This window comes from Leptonychotes weddellii, chromosome 2, assembly GCF_054177405.1.
Source record: "Leptonychotes weddellii isolate Sample4059 chromosome 2, ASM5417740v2, whole genome shotgun sequence".
NCBI classification, from domain to species: Eukaryota; Metazoa; Chordata; class Mammalia; order Carnivora; family Phocidae; genus Leptonychotes; species Leptonychotes weddellii.
The window spans coordinates 137,716,434-137,741,571 of record NC_138370.1 but is presented as its reverse complement, the minus strand read 5'-3'; the positions used below and the strand labels follow the sequence as shown (position 1 = coordinate 137,741,571).

General features: G+C 38.5%; 2 protein-coding genes across 4 annotated transcripts in view; both read left to right on the top strand.

Moving 5' to 3' along the window:
* Positions 1-6,197, top strand: part of SRP72 (signal recognition particle 72) — a 31,233-nt gene extending 25,036 nt beyond the window's left edge. The window contains exons 17-19 of the mRNA XM_081812357.1: positions 922-959; positions 3,999-4,158; positions 4,789-6,197. Coding sequence (XP_081668483.1) covers positions 922-959; positions 3,999-4,158; positions 4,789-4,966 — 376 coding nt within the window. The 3' untranslated portion in view covers positions 4,967-6,197. The remainder of the gene's footprint in view (positions 1-921; positions 960-3,998; positions 4,159-4,788) is intronic.
* A 150-nt stretch (positions 6,198-6,347) lies between these two features.
* On the top strand, positions 6,348-24,347 carry ARL9 (ARF like GTPase 9). Of its 3 annotated transcripts, none has more exons than XM_006730835.3 (4): positions 6,348-8,466; positions 12,008-12,170; positions 15,080-15,255; positions 23,847-24,347. In XM_006730835.3, exons 1-4 carry the CDS (start codon positions 8,191-8,193, stop codon positions 24,069-24,071), a joined length of 840 nt encoding a protein of 279 aa, XP_006730898.3. In that variant the 5' UTR covers positions 6,348-8,190; the 3' UTR covers positions 24,072-24,347. The 3 variants fall into 3 exon arrangements, with proteins under 3 accessions (XP_006730898.3, XP_081668485.1, XP_081668486.1); XM_081812359.1 differs by lacking the exon at positions 23,847-24,347 and adding an exon at positions 18,773-19,114; XM_081812360.1 differs by lacking the exon at positions 6,348-8,466 and adding an exon at positions 8,633-9,124.
* The last annotated feature ends 791 nt before the right edge of the window (positions 24,348-25,138 follow it).

Below are 25,138 nucleotides of genomic sequence, written 5' to 3'. Positions count from 1 at the left end.
AACCTTTGGGAAATAGCAGGTATGGCTGGAGAGTGATTTGTAGAGACAGTTTAGAAGACTGTTGCATAGTCTGGGTGAGAGATGAAGCTCTTTAAAGTACGACAGTGTATGTTGCATTTCTTATTCTTCAGGATACCCTGAAAGGATTTTCACAATTGAATGACTTGGTAGAATGAATTTTTGGCAGAGATTGTTGCTGTCTCATCATTTTAATTCACTGTTTCATAGTTCCCATAGAGGCATATCATGTAGGATTATGTACAGAGATATTTTTGATGTCTTCCTCTTATAGCCATCAGAGTACTTAATTATTTTTGAAGTGTTTTATTTCTGATGCTCCTTTCAGCACCCCTTCCCTTTTTTTTTTAGTGTATTTAATAAAGATTTTACTTTAAAAATTCAGTAAACTCACCAGGTTCAAGATTTGGAAAATAAAAACGTAGAAAGTAAAAGCTTCTTCCCATCCCTGTGTGCTCTCCTCTCTCCAAGGTCACTACCAATGTTACTTGTCTTACATACCCTCCCAGGGATAGTCTTGGCATGTATGATACCTATGCATGTTCTTGCCTAAGTGTTTAGTTATCTGTTCTCTAGTTTTGCCAAACATGTAACTTAACATAGTATTGTAGATTTTCATGCTTGTGCAGATTTCTTCTCTTTTTACATAGACTTAATGTATGGGAATGTAATCTGAAAACCTAGCTAATCCTCTTTTTTAAAGGACTTTCCAAAAACTACAGTATGTGAAGCTTGATTAAACTTAACCAGTATTAATATCCCAGCTAGTTTATTAACTTTGGTGAGACAGTGCCACATCTTAAATGCCTAATGATAAAGTGCCCAGCTCACTCTTTTGCACATGTTTAAAGCTGTGTAAATATTTTATCATGACTATGGTAATGGTTTTTTTTCTTTTTATAGACAGGGAGATTTGAAAAAGAAGAAAAAGAAAAAGAAGGGTAAGGATTTTTTTTTTATCTTTAGATTTTACAAGATAAAAGTTTGAATTTAGCCCAATATAAAAATCTTCAGACAAAATTACTGTTCTCTCTACTGTCTTTGAACACTGACTTTTGTCTTGACTATAAATTATTTTTTTTTTACTTTAAAGACTATAGCTCTAGAGAGTTTGATTGCCTGAATTCAGATTGTTGCTCTAGTGAACGTTGCTCTTTTGCTGTGACTGTGAACAGATTACTTAATGTACCTGCCTGAGTTTTTCATCTATAAAATGGTATGTGATAGTTATATACCTCATAAGATTAAATGAGATACCACATGTAAAGATCTCAGAATGATGCCTGGCACATAGTAAGCCCTTTATTCATTAGGCTGCTTTCAGCTATAAACTGAACTCCATCAAACTGACTGTTTATGAAAACGGCTGTGTATAGGAAAGGTTGACTGATCTAGAAATTGTATCTCTTTGTTCATCTGTATACAAAACTGAATCCCATTAGAGTCCTATGTTTGTTAGCAACGGTCTGGGCTTGTCTTTTTTTTTTAAGATTTATTTTAGAGAGTGCATGTGGGGGCTGGGGGGGGCAGGGGGAGAGGGAGAGAGAGTCCCAAGCAGACTCCATGCTGAGCACGGAGTGCAACACGAGGCTCAGTCTTACGACCCCAAGATCATGACCTGAGCCAAAACCAAAAGTTGGATGTTCAACTGACTGCGCCACCCAGGCACCTCTGGGGCTTGTCATTTATATCCAGCAGTTCAAAGAGGGCCTTTCTGCAGTTGTTATGTCTTTCCCATTAATCTCATGGGCCAACATAGGTCATTGTCCAAGCCTGAGCCATTGACCAGGAGAGTGACATGCATTGATTGGCTTAGGCTGTGTTCTTAATTCCTGGCAAGAGTGGGTAGAATTACCATGTTTGGCTTCATCTAGTCAGAGGTTATCCCTGGAGCCACCTACCTGTTCCTGACTCTGGGAAATCTGCGGTATAAATCAGATTCATTCTGTCTTTCCTTCTTTCTTTCGTTTGTTTTTAAGTAGGCTTAAACCATGCCCAACATGGGTCTCTAACTCACAAACCTGAGATTCAGTTGCACGCTAAGTATTTGTTTTATGTATTAGTAATACTGCAAGGGAACAGCTGATAAGTACAGGTAGCAATAACCTGCAATATCACTTTTCTATTTTTTGTGGTTTCCAGATGAGTATTTTTTAAAACTTAAAAGCGATATATGCTCATTCTAAGAACAAACAAAACTTCTGTCATTATACAATGGCGATAAAGCATGGAAAATTCCCTACCCGAAATTTATACTCCCAGAGATAATTACAATATAACTTTTTTGTATATAGAAACATACATTATTATACATACATTTACATGCTCAGTCAATAAAAGTTTTTACAAAATTGGTATGAACAGTGTCTTCAGGATAATTTGTTTTAATCTTCTACTTTAGACTGTATTGTGCAGACCTTTCTCCAAATTATTAAATATGGATGTACTTTTTAACCCATAGCTATAGCTTTTTTTTTTTTTTTTTAAGATTTTTTATTTATTTATTTGTCGGGCAGGGAGGAGAGAGGGAGAGTGCGCGCACAAGCAGGGGGAGTGGTAGGCAGAGGGAGAAGCGGGCCCCCCAGCTGAGCCAGGAGCCTGATGCGGGACTCAGTCCCAGGACCCTGGGATCATGACCTGAGCCAAAGGCAGATGCTTAACCGACTGAGCCACCCAGGTGTCCCCATAGCTATAGCTGCTTATAGTGTGGGCATACTGTAATTTATTTAATCATTCTCTTACTGATAGACACTTAAGTATTTTAAAGAAAACCATAGAGAATATTCTTTTTTTTTTTTAAAGATTTATTTACTTATTTTAGAGAGCGAGTGCAAGCGGCGGTGGGGGATAGAGAGAGAGAAAAGGATACTTCCCACTCTACATGTAGCCCAGTGTGGGGTTCAATCCCATGATCCTGAGATTATGACCTGAGCTGACATCAAGAATCAGATGCTCAACTGATTGAGCCACCCAGGCACCCCATGTTCTTATATATAACTTTGTGTCTTAGGGGTATCTGCAGGATAAATTTCTAGAAGTATTAATTTTGACTAGTACTGCCAAATTAAATTACTCTCTACAAAGGCTATACCATTGTACACTTCTGCCATAGTGTTTGATTGTTTCTCACTATCTCATCAACACTGGGTATTGTTACTGCTTTTAATATTTGTTAGTTTGATAGAATTTTGCTACCTTTTTCATTTATAATTAGTGAGGTGGAACATTTTTTCACATGATTAAGGACTTCTGTTTCTCCTGGCTTACCCTAATTACAGCAGTGCCCATTTTTCTTTGCATGATTTATCTATTGATTATTAAGACCTCTTTCTATATTAAGAATATCAGTCCACTCTGTTATATAGTATGCAAATATTTTTTTGTTATTTCTCTTAAAAATGTATCTCTTACCAAATGAAATTAAACATTTTTTATATAGCGGCACCTGGCTGGCTCAGTCAGAACTCCTGATCTTAGGGTTGTGAGTTTGGGCCTCATGTGAGGTACAGAGATTACTTAAAAATAAATAAAACTTAAAAAAAAATTTTTTTTAATAAGATACATATGTGAAGTCTTTTCCTTTATGGCTTCTGAATTTTGTATCATGCTTAATAAGGTCTTTTCCCTGGCTAGATTATACAAATAAAACTTTCTCAGATGAACTTGTTTCAGTTTTAATGTTATTTATTTCCAGGCCTTGGACACATTCTTTAAGCAAACTATCTTTTTTTTTTTTTTAAAGATTTTATTTATTTATTTGAGAGAGAATGAGAGAGAGCACATGAGAGGCAGGAGGATCAGAGGAGAAGCAGACTCCCTGCTGAGCAGGGAGCCCAATGCGGGACTCGATCCTGGGACTCCAGGATCATGACCTGAGCCGAAGGCAGTGGCTTAACCAACTGAGCCACCCAGGCACCCTTAAGCAAACTATCTTGAAACCATTATAGACATATCTCATTTCTTTAACGCTTATTACACAGGAAAACTGCCTAAGAATTACGACCCAAAGGTGACCCCAGATCCAGAAAGATGGCTACCAATGCGAGAACGTTCTTACTACCGGGGGAGAAAGAAGGGTAAAAAGAAGGATCAGATTGGAAAAGGGACCCAGGGAGCAACTGCAGGAGCTTCATCTGAACTGTAAGTCATTGTTCCTCAGTTGAAGTCACTCAAAGCATAGGTTGATTCTTTCTCAGATGGACTCAGGATCATTAGTAAGAATTTTAAAAATATATTTCAAGTATAAGGAATACAGTCAGATATCTTTAATAAGTGTTTTTTGCAAATAAACTTATGTAAAGGAAAGAAAATGTGTTTTGGTTTGATTATATTATAAATATTAGGATTATAGAATTGTATCGTAAATATTAGGATTCCAGTATCTTCAAAAGGAAGCTAAATACACTGAGTCATTCAATTAATTGAGTGTAAAGAACAACAGATACTATAAATAAAATGATTAGGAAGAAGTATTAAAAATGTTACTAAAGTTATTCTTATATTGTAGGATTATGAGTCATTTAAATTTTTTTTCTTTTTTTCCTACGCTTTCTAAAAATTGGCATGAACCATATATTACTTTTTCTTTATAAAGCAGTAAATGTATTCAAAAGAAAAATGGATAGGAAGTCGGGGAGCCCACTTTAAAAGAAACAGAATATGTGTGGGAGATTGTTAGGAGTAGAAAGTGAAATCCACGTACATATGTTTTTATAGTCTTTTCCTTTGTTGAATATATGAATGACCAGCACTCTCCTGATCTGATTTCAGGGATGCCAGTAAAACTGTGAGCAGCCCACCAACCTCCCCAAGACCTGGCAGCGCAGCAACAGCATCTGCATCTACAAGTAATATCATACCCCCAAGACACCAGAAACCTGCAGGGGCTCCAGCAACAAAAAAGAAACAGCAACAGAAAAAGAAGAAAGGTGGAAAAGGTGGCTGGTGATTAGAACATTCTTGTTTGCAGGCTATTTTTAGTCGTACTGACACTAAGAACATAATAAAGGTAACACAGCAAGAAGCACAGAGCTACTCCCTCTCCCATCCCCACATTTCATGAAATGATTTTCTTGTGCGTCGTCACACAGGAAAACATCTTCCTCAACCTCTGCCTAGTCAAACTTGGCCTGCTTGTACCACCTAGCTTTGCACAGATGATAAGGACTCAAAATAATGGGGCATTTTCCCACCTTGATCTTTGTTGCATTCTTTCTCTTTGTGTGCTGTGATCTGGTGTTTCTTCAGTTTCACAAACAAGGCATGTTATCCAAAGTTTCCTAGGATTTAAACAGAACCTACTTCTGTTTCAACTAGAGTCCGAAGATACTTGTTCCTAGCAAATCCCACTTTAAATTATGTCTTAGGAGGCCTTAGGAGACTGAAAGTCGAATCTTCTGAGCATTCCAAATATCTGCTAAGAAATATCATGTGATAAAGGGGACCTTATTAATATACTGGTGTTCTTTCTTCACTTCATTACATGAATGACCACAGGAAAACTAAAGTAAATGTCAATTTTAACCATAAATTCTCTGTCATGTGATCCTGGAGTATGGGATACTATATATATGTAGTAATGAAATGTGTGTGTATGTACATATATACACACATATATATGTAAATTAGGACTCCTTTGCACCCCGTATTGTTTTCAGATTATGATGACATTATGCTGATATAGCACCATTAACTCAAGGAAAATGTATCAATGTTGTAAGAAGTTGACTCTTAGACCCAGTGTTCTGAGATCAGATGGGTTTGGAGTGTCTCAATCAGAAAGATTTAATGGCCCTGTCAAGAGCATGAACATTGACTTCTGAGGTAGAGAGGAAATCCTTCAGAGTTCAGTAGTGGGCAGTATTAGAACTTAACAGAACTGTTTGGCCCAATTAATAGATACTAAAATGACTCGCCTTTGTCATTTGGGGTAGAACTATTCATTACCCTTCTCAAAGTAATGAAGTATTGTACAGTCTGGTATCAGTGTTGCTCTGGTCTTCCTTGCTTACAAGCCACCTTCCCATTGAACAGCTGTGAGACAGGCACACTGGGATGCCACCTTTGTTAGTATTCATTTTGTGCTGCCCAAGATAGCATTGAATTTAGACTTTGAGTATTTCCTTGTGATCATATTACTTCATCCTTGTTAATAAAGTGCTACTGTGTTTGACTCTGAACATATCTATTGAAACTTCTTCAAAGATATTTTTTAAAAGGCTTTCCTCCTTTACAAGAGTAAGAAATGTGGTGCTGCCTAATCAGAATCTGCAGTAACACCTAAACAAGAGACAACCCTCTTATATATGAATGACTTATTATGATGTAATACTTTTTGAGCTTAGAGAATAATCTTTTGGTAAGAGTGTTGTACTTATTCCTTCTGAATATATACCCCATTACAGGAATAATTGTTCATAAATTTGTTATTTAGGATTCCATTAAATTTCTGTGGTGAAGGATAATCATTTTTAGGTTAACTGAGCTACAGAATTTTGGTGAAAGTTATCCATCGTTGAAAATTTTGACCCAAGGCACCAAGAAAGTTACATTTCTCTATTTAGTCATTGTAATTACTAGCCATTGTTATTACCAGTCATTACTAAGCAACTGAAACCTCAATTGAAATAAGTTACAATTGTCAAATGAAGTATAAGCATCTACATTAATTTTCTAGTAATTATTTCTTCTTTTGGACAGGTCTTTAATCAAGGACATATACTTTGTGTGTATGTGTGTGTGTACATTTATAAAAGCCAATATGGATACATCCATTCACTGCGGTACATTTTAAAATAAAATATTCTAGCAGTGAGTATGGATTAAGGTGTTTTGGGTTTTAGCATTTTATTGAGGACTTCCTGGTTGGTATACCTAAGAATTTTTTAGGCTAAATATCTAAAATTGTTTCTTGCCCCTCCCACAAAGCTTCAAACCTAATCTGATGGAACCAAGAGAACCCAGTTGTAACTTCACTGACAATTCATCATGTTCATATGTGTTTATAAACAAATTGAGGAGTAAACATTTTTAAGTTACTAACCACAGCATTTTCAAGGCTGCTTGTAAACTGCTAACCTTAAACATTTACATCACTCAAACCTGGAACCAGCCTGTCATTCACTGTTCCTTACAAGCCTATCTGAACAGTAGATCTGATGAAAGAGAGTCAGTTTATTGCATTAAGATAATTTCATTAGATTGTGAAATATATTCTTGAGAGCAGTTTAACAAAATAATAAAAAGAACCATCCCTATACTTTTCAACCAGTTTAAGAAATGTTACCACCACCTTTGAAAAGCCCCATGGGTTACCTAATTTGCTACATACGGGATCATTGTTCGTGACTATTTTGTTTAATTGTTTAATACCCATCATTACTAGTATCTATGTTCCTGGCGGACTACTAATTTAATCTCCAGGTAATTTTGTTTAAACGATATGTAGCGGGAATTTAAAATAAGCGAGCTGTTCATGTTTCTCTTAAGCGTCCCGGATAGCGGCCTCTATAGACACTCCTAGTGGAGTTAACGGGACGGAGGGCGGGAAGATACCCGACTTCACTTTTCAGGCTTGTGATTACTGGCTGGGAGAGGCGGGGAAACCTCTGGAACGCTCTGGACGCTGGCTTCCGAAGTGTTCTTCCGATGGGAGACTCGAGGGCCGATGGGAGACTCGAGGGTCGGGCGGCTCTAGGATGATGGAGTGGTGACACGCTAGGAACTGGGCTGGCTTGGAAGGCCTTTCGGAGACACTGCGCCCAGCACAAGGGAATCGGGGCCATGGTGCGACCTCCGGAGGAGGTGTCGCCTGGGGTGTTTTTCCTACTCGGAAGAGCAGTCCCGCTGGTCTCTCCCAACTCCCGCGGCTGGGCCTCTCCACCTCCCTGGGTCAACGCTTCCCCTAGCTCCCTCCGCTATCTCCCCTTCCCCGCCCCGGGATCGGCGAGTCCGCTGCGCCGCAGACCCCCCTAGCGGGGGTCAGATGCCCCGCGGCACCCAGCGCGCCGGGGGACTGGCCTCGGCCGCGCAGTGACCGCGGGTGTTGTCTACGCCGCGTGGACTTACGTCTCCACCCTGCGTCCGTCCCGGGGGCCACACCTGCCGGGACCCAAGGCCCAGACTCCAGCGCGCGGGCGCGCGGAAGGAGTGAAGGAAATTAAGGCGGTGGGGATGGAGAAGGGAAGGGTGATGGAGAAGGGGAAGGTGAAGAAGGGCAAGGAGCCAGAGAAAGAGAAAATTCGGGAAAAAGGAAAGGAGGAGAAAGAGATAAAGGAGGTGGAGAAGGAGAAAATTAAGGGAAAAGAAAAGGGAAAGGAGGAGAAAAGTAACTGTAAAGAGGAAAAGAGGAAAGAGCGGGAGACCGAGAAAGAGAAGGAACAACTTAAGGGAAAAGAAGAGAAAGAGAAGGACAACAGCGCCTTGACGAAGCCCCCGCTGGAGCCGCCGGTAAGGGTCGGGCGCCTCGACCCGCTCTCCAAGGCCGCGGGGGGCAGTCAGGCCCGAGCGCCGCCGGCTCTGTTACGTCCGAGGCCCCGACCTGCGCGCGAGGGAATCAGGCCTCCTTTGAGGGCATTTTAATCTGTGGGTGGAAGGGGGTGTGCCACGCTTCCCAAGACCCGTCGCTAACCCTTCTCCCTGTCACCTGCCTTACCCTCACTCCTAACCCGGCCCCTGCGTCCCACCCTCGGGCGGGGTAGCGGTGAGGAAGAAGAGGTCCTGGTTGGTGTGCACGGGGCGGAAGCGGCCCTTCTCGGGCCCCGTCTCCGTGCAGCGCTCGGCGGCGCTGGCGCACACCCCGCCTACAGTGCCCAAACCAGCCCCGAGCCGTCGCCGCGCTCGGGCTCTCTCTCCGACTCCTTTCCGTAGTGCAGGGTTCCTGAATTCGTGCAGATGTGTGTGAGGGCTGGACCTTCTCCGTGGTTACTACTCCTTCCGTTGTTTTCCGGCTACCAGCGCCCAGAGGGACGGTCACAAAGTTGTAACTGAGAGGTCTCTGCCCTGCAATCACAAAAATACCTATGGTACTATTTATATGAGGTACCTAGAGTGGTCAGAATCGTGGAGTAGAATTGGTGGTTGCCTGAGGCTACGGGGAGAGAGAATGGTAATGACTACAGAGTTTTAGTTTTACAGGATGAAGCGTTAGGGAGATGGAGGGTGGTGATGGCTGCACAGCATCATGAATGTATTTAATACCACTGAATTGTATGCTTAATAATGGGTAAGATGGTAAATTTTATATTATGTGTATTTTACCACAGTGAAAAAATTGAGGGGGTGGAGGATAAAAAAGAAAAAACAGGCATTGTTTGGATCAGCTTAATAAGCTTCTTGCTCCTGGAGTTCCTGAGCTCACAGGTGCTTTCTGGTTCTAAACAATTTTAATTTTTTTTTTTAAAGATTTTATTTATTTGACAGAGAGAGACAGCGAGAGAGGGAACACAAGCAGGGGCGGGGGGCGGAGAGGGAGAAACAGGCTCTCCGCCGAGCAGGAAGCCCGATGTGGGGCTACATCCCAGGACTCGGATCATGACCCTTGGGATCATGACCTGAGCCAAAGGTAGAGATTTAACGACTGAGCCACCTAGGCGCCCATAAACAATTTGAATTATTAACTGCGATTTGATCTCTGGTAAAACACAGATGATTATAGATCCATATATTGTTAAAAGAATGACTACTGACAGGGAACAGTGGTGTTCAAAATCACAAATTGTGTCAGAACTTTTGGCTTAACAGTAATCCTAGCTTTCCTGAAGAGATGATAAACATGAGAAAGCATGTATTTTAGCATGTGTTTTGCTAAAAAATAAAGTAAAATGTAACCATCAGTGACTGCAGAATTCCTAGACAGGGTAGAGTAAGGACAGGCATGTGGTTGGAAAGAGAGTAGGGAACTGTTTTTACTCACAATATTTCATAGGATCTCAGATACCATTATTTTAGCACCACTGAGAAAGAAAAAAAAAGTGCTGCCAATCAAAATATGACATACCCAGACACTTGGGTGGCTCAGTCGATTAAGCATCCCACTCTTGATTTCAGCTCAGGTCATGATCTCAGAATCCTGAGATCAAGTCCCACCTGGAGCTCTGCACTCAGCCAGGAGTCTTCTTGAGATTCTCTCTCTCTCCCTCTGCCCCTTCTCCTAATCCCACAGCCTACGCTCTTTCTCAAAAAAAAAAAAAAAGACATGAATTGTAAAACTCTCATTTTGGAGATGTTAAAATGGGGGGAGGAGTGCATCTTGGAATTGGTAAAATATGTTGGGGTAGCCTTAAGTGGGGCCATTGGTAGAGACAGTAAGAGGGACACAATCCACACCCTACAGCCATTTCTTGGCCCCAACTTTGCTTTAAAGCATGCAATTTAAATCATCCTACGAAGTATTCTCTATCAATGAAGTCCTTCTTCCTCACCACCACACTCCCAGAATGACACTATAACGTTTAGTTGCAGATGGGAGGGAATGGGGATGAAGATAGAAAATAACTATGGAGGGGTGCCTGGGTGGCTCAGTCGTTAAGCATCTGCCTTCTGCTCAGGTCATGATCCCAGGGTCCTGGCATCAAGCCCCACATTGGGCTCCCTGCTCAACGGGAACCCTGCTTCTCCCTCTCCCACTCCCCCTTGCTTGTGTTCCCTCTCTCGCTGTGTCTCTCTCTGTCAAATAAGTAAAAAAAAAAATAACTATGGAAATACCATTTGCTTTGAGCCATCAAGAACTCCAAAAACAAACATGTACTTTTTCTAATTCTGTTATTCAAAAGACAGTTTTCATAAATCATGCTCTCTATACAACCATATTAGAGCAGATCTTCTGACATCTTACTTTCACATAGATCTTATTTTCAAAAAAAGTGGGATAGTGAAAAAAATTAACTATTAGAAACCCAGTCTAAATCTAATGTCAATATTTAGTGTTCAAGTACAAATGTAAAAGATTATTATTTCCAAACCAATGTCATTGAAGATAATTACTGGTGTTTTTGTGCATGAGAAGCTTCTTCAGTAGGCAGTTTGGGAAATAGAATTGAATTCCTATGGGTAATCTGGCTGTATTGTTGGTCATTTATTACTGTTCACTTTAAATTGTGCACCCTAAAAGCCACTTTTCTGAGCCCTTTGAACTTTTCATACCAGCCTGCCCTTCTTGTCTCTCAGTCACTTGTCATAAAAATTTCTAAGTCTGGTATATTGGTGGAATGATTCTTTCTAAAGTTTATGTCAAGTTCAACAGGTTTTAACATCAGGTTCTAAAATAAATGTTCATTTGTGATAGGAACCTGTTTAACAATTTCTATAACCTTAGCCTTTTCATTTAATCATGATACTTATATTTAAAAGTATTCACTTGCCCTGAAGTCTTTTAATCTAGTTAGTGATCCAATTAGGAAAAGAAAACAGATCAGTAATATGAGACCTTAGGTGCTTACATGCTGAATGGCATAGTCAGTACATGAACCATAGAGGTCCCAAGATCCCAAACAACAAACTGAATTCTGAAGCAATCCCCAGTGGACATGAACTCAAGAAGCAAAGTGAAGTCTGAAAATTGATCCTGCAATCTATGGCACCTCCTATAAATCCTGATATATATATATGAAGTCTTTATTTAATAGATTAATCACCATCATTCTAGTTGGGGGTTGGAGGGATGTGGTATGATTAATACCACATAACTAATGGCTGGTTATAAAATACAAACTGTTTGGTACAGTTTGTTCTAGATCTATTAAATTTTTTTTAAGTAAGCTCTATGCCCAACATGGGGCTTGAACTCATGACCCCAAGACCAAGAGTCCCATGCTCTACCAACTGAGCCAGCCAGGTGCTCATAGACATATTAAATGTTCTGTGAAGTTTTGTTCTGGTTTACAATCTCACAATTATTATTGGGTCCTATCACAGGCAGGCACACTGCCAGGACCCAGGAAAACAAGGCCCTGGTTGCATAGGTTTATTGATTTGTCTTTTGTTTTCACAGGAGAAAAATAAGCAGATCCTTGTGTTGGGCCTGGATGGAGCAGGAAAGACCAGTGTTCTGCACTCTCTAGCTTTAAACAGAGTCCAGCACAGCGTGGCACCCACCCAAGGTTTCAATGCAGTGTGCATCAACACTGAAGATAGCCAGATGGAGTTTCTGGAGAGTAAGCCCTCTTTCTCATTAGTAACAGGATAGGCTTATCTTGTTATACCGCAACATTACACCCTTACGAAAAGTGACACTGGGTCAGGTTTTCCTACGCTTTTAGAATGCATATATAGTTTAATAGTGCACTGTGGAGGAAAACTTTCTGTTCTTATTTCCTCCTTTTTTCAGGGCTGGCATACGAGGGAGCTGCAAGGAAGGCTATAGCACCCCCTCCTATAATAGCCTCTCTTGTCCCTTACTACCCCCAATAAACATTCAATCTAAGGAAATACAACATACTTCCTTCTCTGCAAATGCAACTATAAACAAGCCCCAAACCTCTTTTTATAACCAGAGGGCAGCCCAGAAGTCTCTATGCTAAAGTAATTCTGGAGTCACCCGCCTCTAAATATTGCTATTCCCCAAAGTTGCATTAGATTTTGTTCTTTACATTCTCTCCTTGGATGAATTCCTCCATCCTATTGGCCTTAAATACCATCTCTATGCTAATGACTCCCAAATTTATCTATCCAGCCCAAGCATACCCAAATGTCACCTGACATCTTTACCTGGATATCTAATTTGGACTCTCAAACCTAAAATGGTCAAAACAAAGTGCTTGATTTATCTCCATATCTGTTCCTTTCCCTATAATCTACTGCTCAGTAAATGGTTCTTCACCTATCGTGTTACTCAAGCCAGAAAACTAGGAGTCACCCTTAATGTCTCCTTTTGCACCCCCAACTCCAGTCCACAAATAAAACACTATGAATTTTTCTACCTCTAAACAAAGCTTGAATTCATCAGCTATATCCTTTCCTACTGCACCTATTTCAGTTGGAACCTACACCATCTCTGCCTTAGATTACTGTAATCAACTTTTTATTTTTGCTTTCATCCAGTTACAAAAAGAACATATGGGCAGAGAAATTGGTCAACGTGTAGGCAAATCTTTCAGCTAACAACATAATCAGGAATAGAGGTTTTAATTTGTTCAGAAGCTATAGAAGAAATAATAATTTTAACCAAATAGATAGCTAAGAAAATAGTCTCAAAATATAAAAAATGAAAAGAAAGGAAGGAAGGAACAAAGGAATGAAAAGAAAGGGAGAATCCAACTAGGGAAAAAAATAGACATATTTACCATTGGAGTGAGGGATTTCAACATATTGTCAATTATTAATAGAATCAAAGAGGAAAAAAATCAGCAAAGATACAAAGAATTTGAACACAAGTTTCATCCAACGGACAATATAAGATTGTTCAATTAGACAATTTTAGCTACATCCCAAAGCTAAAATACATGTTCTTCTCAAAGACTCATGGAACATTTACCAAAATTGACCACCTGGTGGACCATACAGCAAGTGTTAACAAATTTTTCAGAGAAGGGGCATCATACAAACCATGTTCTTTGAATACATTGCAATTAGGTTAGAAGTTAATAACAAAAAGATAAAAATCCCTATATAGGTGAAATGTCATGATGTCACAAAAAAAGTTGAGGAACAACCCAAATGTTCATTCATGCTTAAACTAAATATGTTAAAACCATATGAATTACTTAGAGGATTACACAACATTCTTTTAAAAAGTGAATTACACAAAATCCTTTAGGGAATTAGTCTAGCTCTGTAAAAGGAAAACAAAGGACAGACAAATCGAGACACTTTCCCAGTAGTATTTTATTTTATTTTATTTTTTTTTTAAAGAATTTATTTATTTATTTAACAGAGAGAGACACAGCGAGAGAGGGAACACAAGCAGGGGGAGTGGGAGAGGGAGAAGCAGGCTTCCCAAAGAGCAGGGAGCCCGAAGCGGGGCTCGATCCCAGGACCCCGGGATCATGACCTGAGCCGAAGGCAGACGCTTAACGACTGAGCCACCCAGGCGCCCCTCCCAGTAGTATTTTAAATGTTTTTGTTAAATTCCTAAAACAAAGGTCTTCAAACTTTTTCTGTAAAGGGCTAGGTAGTAAATAATTTAGGCTTTGGGGGCTGCATGGTCTCTATGCAGCTACTAAACTCTGTTGTAGTTTGGAAGCAGCCATAGACAATATGTGAATAAGTCCATGTCTATGTTCTTATAAACCGTTATTTGTAGACACTGAAATACAAATGTGACATAATGTTCCAATGTCATGAAATGTTATTCTTTCTCTTTTTTTTCCCCCAACACTTAAAAATGTAAAATCCATTCTTTGTTCCTGGGCTGTACAAAAATAGGCAGTGGGCCAGATTTAGACTTGGGCCATAGTTTGCCAGCCTCGTTCTAGGAGAAAAATAAAAATTAAATTCATTGTGTATATATTATTATCATTACCAGTAAGTTTCTTCTGGGGAGAATCAGCAGAATGAAATAGTCCAAAGGCGTTTTTTTTTCTGAGCCAAGTATTCTTAAATGCCCACAGGATCCTATTAAATCTTAGTGCAATGTTAAGAGGAGAAATTAGTTATGGGATTTTGACAAAGGAAAAAGATGGTGCAAGTGAGGCTGGCCAGTGAATTCAGTCTATTTAAAACTTATTTTGGAGAAAGGTGTGTTTTAACCTATCACCCTGAATTATTTTAGTAACATATTCCCATTTTCTGAGCTTAAGTGATAGGCAGTGGCCCCCATGGCTGTTATGAATTATAGATCGGGGGTATCTACTGTATCCACTGTAGTGGATCTAGTGTCTTTATGCTGAGTCTTTGTGTCCCAGAATGATTGAACCACTTATGGAGGGTAAATATTCCCACCAGCCATTTCCCTAGGAATATATGTCTCTGGCCATTCTCAGAATTGGGTACACTCTTACACAGTGGCATTTTATCAGAACACCCGTCCAGTGTTTGGAAATTATCTAAAAGTGCCTTTCCTGCCTCCTCAGTGGATGCTTCTGCAATGTTTTTTGGTGTCTTCTTTCTCTACTCTTCTCTGTAGTTGGTGGCAGTGAACCTTTCCGTTCCTATTGGGAAATGTACCTATCCAGAGGATTGCTGCTGATCTTTGTGGTGGATTCAGCTGATCACAACAGATTACCTGAAGCCAAGAAACACCTTCATCAATTAATCGGAACAAACCCAATCCTTCCTCTGGTTGTGTTTGCAAACAAACAGGTAAAAATTTGGGCAAATAAAAATTTTACTCAGTAGTTTTATTATTACTAAAAGAAATAAAAATGTCTACTTTTAATAGCTAGATATTTAAAAATATGCTGTATATTCAGTTTATTTTATACTTATAAGATCTCCTAGATTATAAACCCCTTGAGAATAAAGACCATCATTCATCTTTGTGTCCCTTATACTGAACAAGCATAGTAGAAATTCAACAAATATGCATTGAATTTAATTCAGTAAACATTTACTGGTGGTTGAATTGATTTCAACAAAATATTTGAGTGTCTACCATACATAAAGAAATAGTTTGCTTTAGATTAATTAGCCTGACCTGAATTTATTTCACATACACAAAAAATATTAAACAACCATGGAGAAATTGGAACCCTGTACAGTGTTGTTGGGAATGTAAAATGGTGCAGCCACTTTAGAAAACAGCATGGCAGTTCCTTAAAAAATTAAAAATGGAACTCACATATAATCCAGCAATTCCACGTCTGGGTATATACTCAAAAGAATTGAAAGCAGGAACTCAAACAGATACTCATACATCCATGTTCACAGAAGAATTATTCACAATAGTCAAAAGGTAGAAGTAACCCAAGTGTCCCTCCATGGTTGAATGGATAAACAAAATGTGATATATACATACAATGGAGTATAATTCAGCCTTAAAAAAGGAAATTCTGACACATGCTGTGATATGGATAAACCTTAAGGACATTATGCTAAGAGAAATAAGCCAGCAACGAAACAACTAATATTGTATAATTCCACGTTCATGAGGTACCTAGAATAGTCAAATTCATAGAGACAGAAAGTAGATTAGAGGTTACCAGGGAATAGGAGGAGAGGAGGAGGAGGAGTCATTGTTTAATGGGTACAAAGTTTATATTGGTGATGGTTGCCTTGGGTTGGGGGAAGGAGAAATGGGAGTTATTGCTTTGTGGGTACAGAGTTTCAGTTTTGCAAGATGAAAAGACTTCTGGAGGTGGATGGTTGCACAACAGTGTGAATGTACTGAACTGTACACTCATACATGGTTAAGATGGTAAATTTTGTTATGTGTATTTTACCACAATAAAAAGTTAAAAAAAATTAAACATCTATAGTATTGTAATACTAAAGCCCCTCCTTCAATTGCTAAGATTGCCAATCATTAAGGAACTTGATTCTTCCACTACTTCTAAGGGTGAATGCTTATGGCAGTAAACTAAGTAGTTAACAAATGATGACCTAAAGGAGGAGCCTATGTTACAGTTCAGCATGGACGCTAGTCCTGCAGATTATATCGAAAAGAAAGGCTGGAGCTTTTGTTTTATTTTGTTTTGAACTGCAGCATCTTAAATACCACAAATTACAAAGACCATGGTACATGTAAGTGAGCTGTATGGTATTCCATTGGATGAATATACCACAATTATACCATTTTCATGCTGGGTGTTTGGGTTATTTCCAATTGTTTATTGTTCTAAACTGCCGCAGTGAATCTTCATGTATGTGTCTTCTTGTAGATGTGTATCAACATTTCTCTAGTGCATACACCTAAGAGAGGAATTGCTGGGTTTCTGGATTTGTACATATTCAGTTTTACTAGATCTTACCAAGTTGCTTTCCAAAGATATTGCACCAATTTATTCTTCCAGCAGCAGAGTATGATAGATTTTTGCAGCTTCACATCCATCTCAATACTTGGTATTGTCAAACTTTTTCATTTTTGCCAATCTGATGGGGCTGAAATTTTATCCTATATTTTAATTTGCATTTCCTTAATTACTAGTGAGCTTGAACATCTTTTCAGATGTGCATTGGTTATTAGTTTCAAACTTGTTTCATTCTTTGAAACTAATTTCCACATCTGTGAGTTGTCTTTTATTTATTTATTTTTAGAAAGAGGGAGAGCAAGTGAGAGAGAGGGGAGGGGCAGAGGGAGAGGGAGAGAAAGAATCTCAAGCAGGCTCCCTGCCCAGTGCAGAGTCCGACATGGGGCTTGATCCCACAACCCCAAATTGTGACCCGAGTGGCAGTCAAGAGTAGGTTGCTCAACTGACTGAGCCACCCAGGCACCCCTGTGAATTGTCTTTTAATATTTCTTCCCAAATTTCTATTAGGGTATTTATCTTTTCTTATTTGAGTTGTAGAAATCTTTCATATCTTTGGGAAAAATAATCCTGTGTTATTTATATGCATTACATATATCTTCTTCAGCAACCTGTTGACGATTATTTTACTTTGCTTATGGTTCTCTTCTTTATATATAGCTTTCCATTTATTTTTTTAACACATTTTTAAAAAATTATTTTCATTCCAATGTAGTTAACATACAGCAATATATTACTTTCAGGTGTATAATATAGTGATTCAGTAGTTCCACATATTACTCAGTGCTCATCAAGAAAGTATACTCTTAACCCTCTTCACCTATTTCACCCACCCCCCACTCACCTCCCCTCTGGTAACTGTTTGTTCTCTATAGTTAAGAGTATGTTTTTTGGTATGCCTCTTTTTATTTCCTTTGTTTCTTTTGTATCTTAAATTTCACTAGGAGTGAAATCATATGGTATTTGTCTTTCTCTTACTGGCTTATTTCACTTAGCATTGTACTCTCTAGATCCATCCATGTTGTTGCAAATGGCAAGATTTCATTCTTTTTTATGGCTGAGTAATATTCCTCCGTGTGTGTGTGTGTGTGTGTGTGTGTGTGTGTGTGTGTATACCACATCTTTTTTAGCCATCTATTGATGGATACTTGGGTTGCTTCCATAGTTTGACAGTTGTAAATAATGCTTCAATAAACACAGGGGTGCATATATCCCTTTGAAATAGTGTTTTCTTATTCTTTGAGAAAATACCCAATAGTGTGATTACTAGATTATAGGGTAGTTCTTTTTTTTTTTTTTTTTTTTAAGTAAACTCTACACCCAGTGTGGGGCACGAACTCATGACTTTGATCAAGGGTCACATGCTCTACTGACTGAGTCAGCCAGACGTCCCAGGGTAGTTCTATTTTTAATCTTTGGAGGAACTATTTTACACAATGGCTGCACCAGTTTACATTCCTACCAACAGTGCATGAGGGTTCCTTTTTCTCCACATCCTCACCAACACTTGTTATTTCTTGTGGTTTTGATTTTAGCCATTCTGAAAGGTGTGAGGTGATAACTCATTGTGGTTTTGATTTGCATTTCCCTGATGATGAGTGATTTGAGCATCTTTTCATGTGTCTGTTGGCCATTTGTATGTTGTCTTTAGAAAATGTCTGTTCATATCTTCTGTTTTTTAATTGGATTATTTGGTTTTTTTGTGTGTTTTGAGTTGTGTAAGTTCTTTATATATTTTGGATACTAATTCTTTATTGGATATGTCATTGGTGAATATCTTCTCCCATTCAGGAGCTTGTCTTTTAATTTTGTTGTTTGTTTTTTGTTTTGTTTTGTTTTTGTTGTGGAGAAGCTTTTTATTTTCATATACTTCCAATAGTTTATTTTTGCTTTTGTTTCCCTTGCCTCAGCAGACATATCTAGAAAGATGTTGCTATGACCAATTTCAGAGAAATTACTGCCTGTGTCTCTTCTAGGATTTTTATGGTTTCAGGTCTCACATGTAAGTCCTTAATCCATTTTTAGTTTGTTTTCGTTATTGTGTAAGAAAATGATCCAGTTTCATTCTTTTGCATGTTGCTGTCCTGTTTTCCCAACACCACTTGTTTTTTCCATTACATATTCTTGCCTCCTTTGTCCTAGCTTAATTGACCATATAATTGTGAGTCTATTTCTGAGCTTTGTACTCTGTTCTGTTGATCTATGTGTCTGTTTTTGCGCCAGTACCATACTGTTTTGATTACTACAGCTTTGTAATATAACTTGAAGTCTAGAATTGTGCTACCTCCAGTTTTGTTTTTCTTTTTCAAGATTGCTTTGGCTTTTGGGGGTCTTTTTTGGTTTTATACAAATTTTAGGATTGTTTGTTCTAGTTCTGTGAAAAATGCTGTTGGTATTTTGATAGCTATTGCATTAAATCTGTATATTGCTATGGGTTATATAGACATTTTAACAATCTTTGTTCTGGGGCGCCTGGGTGGCTCAGTCGTTAAGTGTCTGCCTTCGGCTCAGGTCATGATCCCAGGATCCTGGGATCGAGCCCCGCATCGGGCTGCCTGCTCCGCGGGAAGCCTGCTTCTCCCTCTCCCACTCCCCCTGCTTGTGTTCCCTCTCTCGCTGTGTCTCTCTGTGTCAAATAAATAAAATCTTAAAAAAAAAAAAAAAAAAAAACAATCTTTGTTCTTTCAATCCATGAGCATGGGATGTCTTTCCATTTCCTTGTGTTGTCTTCAATTTCTTTCAACAGAGTTTCATAGTTTTCAGAATACATGTCTTTGGCTCCTTGGTTAGGTTTATTCCTAGGTATTTTATTATTTTTGGTGCCATTATAAATGAAATTTTTTTTCTTAATTTCTCTTTCTGCTGCTTCATTATTAGCATATAGAAATGCAACAGATTTCTGTACATTGATTTTGTATCTTGAAACTTAACTGAATTCATTTATCAGTTCTAGTAGTTTTTTGGTGGAGTCTTTAGGGTTTTCTATATTGTGCCATGTCATCTGCAAATAGTGAAAATTTGACTTCTTCCTTACTAACACAGATTACTTGCTAAATTTCTTGGCTGATTGCTGTGGCTAGGACTTCCAGTACTATGTTGAATAATAGTGGTGAGAGTGGACATCCTTGTCTTGTTCCTTACCTTAGGGGAGAACTCTCAGTTTTTCCTCATTAAGTATGATGTTAGCTGGGGGTTTTTCATATAAGGTCTTTATTGTGTTGAGGTATGTTCTCTCTAAACCTACTTTGTGGAGGGTTTTTTATCATGACTGGATTAATTACATTGTCAAATGCTTTTTCTGCAACTATTGAAATGATCATATGGTTTCTATCCTTTCTTTTATTGATGTGATGTATCATGTTGCTTGATTTGCAAATATTGAACCACTCTAGCATCCCAGGAATAAATCCCACTTGATTGTGGTGAATATATTTTTTAATGTATTGTTGGATTCTGTTTGCTAATATTTTGTTGAGGATTTTTGCATCTATGTTCATCAAAGATATTAGCTTGTAGTTCTCTTTTTTGTGGTGTCTTTCTCTGGTTTTGGTATCAGTGTAATGCTGGCCTCATAGAATGAATTTGGAAGTTTTCCTGTTTTCTGAAATATTTTGAGAAGAATAGGTATTAACTCTTCTTTAAATGTTTGGTAAAATTCACCTGTGAAGCCATATGGTCCTGGACTTTTGTTTGTTGGAAGTTTTTTGATTACTGATTTGATTTCATTGCTGGTAATTGGCCTGTTCAGATTTTTATTTCTTCCTGATTCAGTTTTGGGAGGTTATATGTTTCTAGGACTTTATCCATTTCTTGTAGGTTGTCCAATTTGTTGGCATATAATTTTTCATGACATTCTTTTACAATCATTAGTATTTGCGTGGTGTCAGCTGTTATTTCTCCTCTTGTTTTTTATTTTGAGTCCTCTCTCTCCCTCTCTCTTTATGAGTCTGGCTAAAGGTTTATCAATTTTGGTGATCTTTTCACAGAACCAGCTTCTGGTTTCATTGATCTGTTCTATTGTTTTTTTGTTTTGTTTTGTTTTTGTTTTGTTTTTTTAGTGTCCATGTCATTTATTTCTGCTCCAGTCTTTATTATTTCCTTCCTTCTGCTAGTTTGCGGTTTTGTTCTTTTTATAGCTCCTTTATGTGTACAGGTAGTTTGTTTACCTGAGATTTTTCTTGCTTCTTGAGGTGGGCCTGTATTGCTATAAACTTCCCTTCCCAAAGATTTTGGACCGTTGTGTTTTCATTTTCATTTTTCTCCATGTAATTTTTTATTTCTTGGTTGACCCGCTCATTTTTAGTAGCATGTTATTTAGCCTCCATCTATTTGTGCTCTTTCCAGATTTTTTTTTCTTGTGGTTGATATCTAGTTTCATAGCATTGTGATCAGAAAAGATGTATGGTGGGCAAGTGAGAGTGAGAGAGAGAGAGAGAGAGAACATGAGTGGGGGGAGGGGTGGAGGGAGAAACAAACTCCCCACTAGGGGGAACCCAAGGTGGGGCTCGATTCTGGGATTCTGGGATCATGACCTGAGCCGAAGGCCAATGCCCCTTCATCTTCTTCTTCTTTTTTTAAAGTAGACTCTACATCCAGCGTGGCGCTCCAACTCATGAAGCTGTGATCAAGAGTTCCATGCTCTAATGACTGAGCCAGCCAGGCACCCCATCCCTAATGTGCTTTTATCACTACAAGGAACCCCTCTTTTTATCCAACATTCTCCTTGTATTTTCTTCCTCTCCAGTTCTATCAGTGAATTTATTACCTTGAGACATTGTACACAGGTTACTGGATCCATTAACACAGTTCAAAAGTTACTACAGGCTCTATGGGGCGCCTGGGTGGCTCAGTCATTAAGACTCTGCCTTCGGCTCAGGTCATAATCCCAGGGTCCTGGGATCGAGCCCCACATCAGCCTCTCTGCTCAAGCGGGAAGCCTGCTTCTCCCTCTCCCACTCTCCCTGCTTGTGTTCCCTCTCTCTCTGTGTCTCTCTCTGTCAAAATAAATAAAATCTTTTTTTAAAAAAAGTTACTACAGGCTCTAAAAATAAATGAATTCTGATCTCAGACAGGCAATATATTGGGATGACCAACATCTAGAAATGTAATCAAATGCAGCCATATACCACCAGAAACATTTTTCTGGATATGTCTCCCTAGGCAAGGGAAATAAAAGCAAAAATAAACTTTTGGGACTACATAAAAATAAAAAGCTTCTGCACATCAAAGGAATCCATCGACAAAACAAAAAGGCAAGGGGCGCCTCCGTGGTTCAGTTGGCTTAAGATCCTCAGGGTCTGTGGAATGGAGCCCCTAATTGGCTTCCTGCTCAGTGGGGAGCCTACTTCTCCCTCTTCCCTGCTGCTCCCCCTGATCATGCTCTCTCTTGCTATCTCTCTTTCTCTCTCCCAAATAAATAAATAAAATCTTTTTTTAAAAAGGCAAATACTGATTGGGAAAAAATATTTGCAAATGATATATCTGATAAGGATTTAATATCCAAAATATGTAGAGAACTTACAAAACTCAACGTTCAAAAAACAAATAATCCAATTTAAAAATAGGTAGAAGATATGATGAACAGACATTTCTCCAAAGAAGACATACAGATGTCCAACAGACACATGAGAAAGATGCTCAACACCATTAATCATCAGCAAAATGCAAATCGAAACCACAGTGAGCTATCACTTCACACCTGTCAGAATGGCTAGAATCAAAAAGACAAGAAATAACAAGTGTTGGTAAGGATGTGAAAAAAGGACCTTGTGCATTGCTGACAGGAAAGTAAATTGGGACAGGCACTGTGGAAAACATTATGGTGGGTCCTCACAAAATTAAAAACAGAAATACCATATGATCCAATAATTCTATTACTGAGTATTTACCCAAAAAACAAAAAAAGCAAAAAACACACCAATTTGAAAAGGTATATGCATCCATGTGTTTATTGCAGCATTATTTACAGTAGCCACGATAAGGAAGCAGCCCAAGTGTCCATCAACAGGTAAATGGATAAAGAAGGTGTAGTATATATACATATATTGGAATATTACTCACCATAAAAAAGAATGAGATCTTGCCATTTGTGAGAACAGGGGTGGACCTAGAGGGTATTATGCTAAGTGAAATGAGACAAATACCATACAATTTCACTTACATCTGGAATCTGGACAACAAAAGAACAAACAAATAAAAAGGAGAAATAGACCCATAAATACAGAGAACAAACTGATGGTTGCCAGAGGGGAGAGTGGTAGAGGGATGGGCAAAAAGGAGTGAAAGGGAATGGGCGATACAGGCTTCCAGTTATGGAATGAATAGGTCACAGGGATGAAAGGTACAGTGTATAGTGCTATATGCTGAATATAATCAATGGTATCATAATAGCATTGTACGGTGAGAGATGGTAGCTACACTTATGGTGAGCATAGAATAACATACAGAGTTGTCAAATTGCTATGTTATACACCGAAAACTAATGTAATATTGTATGTCAACTGTACTTCAATAAAAAAAAATTGATCCTATTGAGTATGATTTTGGATAAATAAAAAAGAAATGGAAAAACAAAAATAGAAGCAGATTGACCAAAGTGTTTGTAAAACTGATTAAGGTATAGAATGGCTTAATTTCATTCCGAAAATTCTTTCTTGATGATAGCTCATAACTGCTGGTATAATTCTGCTGCCCTTTATTTTTCTCTCATTTTTTTGGTAGGTAATCTCTATACCCAATATGGGGCTCAAACTCACAACCCCAAGATCAGGAGTTCTACCAACTAAGCCAGCCAGATGCCCCATTGCTGATGTAATTCTGATTAAAAAAGACAACCACTGGGGTCATAATAATGGGGTCACAATATCCTTCACATTAAAACAGAGGTTTTAATCATTGAGAGCAATAAATGAGAATAATAAATGTATCTATCCAAAAGGATTGCAAAATAACCGGCTTTTTCCTATCCTTTTTCTATTCTGGGTGAAGGATCTTGAAGCAGCCTATCGTATTACAGATATCCATGAAGCTTTGGCATTGTCTGAGGTGGGAAATGACAGGAAGATGTTCTTGTTTGGAACCCAAGTGACTGAGAACGGCTCGGAAATACCCTCCGTCATGCAAGATGCCAAAGACTTGATTGCACACCTGGCTGCAGATGTGCAGGGACCACGCCCAGGCCCACTGTGCAGCTGTCAATCTAAATCTCCCTAGGGAGTGTTGAGTGATAGGTTTGAAGCCAAAGGTTTCCACTGTCCAATAAAAAATAAGCCATTTCCTATTTTCTTAGTGCATGACATATATAGAAAGATAATGTTAATTGATTAAGAGCCTATGTTTAGATTTTAAACTTTAAAAATATTGGTAAAATAATATAATCGGGGGTATTTGGATTTTCATCAACAAAATTAAAGTGAACATTAGTAAGCATTCAAACCATTTGCAGTTTTTTGATGACATGAGATTTATATTAAAATATTTTAATAAACTACCTCTTTTCAAGTAAAAATCAAGGTGTCTTTCTTTAAGTAGATTCACTTAACACTGTAAGGAAAGAAATATCAGGATAAGACAATGAGAAAAGTGAGCACTATCAGACATACATAGAAATATAAATTAACAGTATTTAGAAAGATTTAGAAAAGCCTTCTCTTTCAGGAGCCTTATATACTAGAATAGGAACACTGAGGATTTGATTTTTAAATACTTGACATTTTGCTTTTATACATAGATAAGCTTTCTTCACCAGAAATATTTTATGATACCTCTGTTTACCTACAAACATGATAAAAATTCAACTTTTAACCTTAGTGTCTTGTCTTGTTAAAAAACAAAAGGACTTCAGTTTCTAGTCAGTATGTAAGAGGCTCAGAAGCTGTCACTCCATTCTAACAAGTGAAAAGCTAAACAGACTGAAAAATCAACCACTCTTCTAGGACCCATAAGAGCGGTGAGGACACAAGGCAAACTGCTGCCCCCCAAGATTGAAGAAACTAATAAAAGAATACAAAGAATGATAATTTACTGGCAAAGAGCTTCATGGGTGGAAACCAACTGTGGGAACCAGTGCCAGGGTAGGAAAACCAGAACTGTAATTGACGAATTGCTGGAGGTCCAGATGGATGACTATGAGTTAAAACTCCAGGGGATCCAGGCATAGTGGGGTCCTTAAAATTTTGTGAGACTTATCTCCAGGAGCTTGATGAGATTCCCACAGCAAATACCAGAGAAAAACCCCCTGGTGCTTCCAGAAGAGGGAGAAGGGAACCATTTTGAAATAT

What these genes read in the sequence shown, in the direction of transcription:
- ARL9 (XM_006730835.3), top strand. Translation starts at nt 8,191, where the DNA reads ATGGAGAAGGGAAGGGTGATGGAGAAGGGGAAGGTGAAGAAGGGCAAG. An exon ending in AGCCCCCGCTGGAGCCGCCG is followed by an intron (nt 8,467 to 12,007) that starts GTAAGGGTCGGG and finishes TTGTTTTCACAG; the next exon opens with GAGAAAAATAAGCAGATCCT. An exon ending in CCAGATGGAGTTTCTGGAGA is followed by an intron (nt 12,171 to 15,079) that starts GTAAGCCCTCTT and finishes TCTTCTCTGTAG; the next exon opens with TTGGTGGCAGTGAACCTTTC.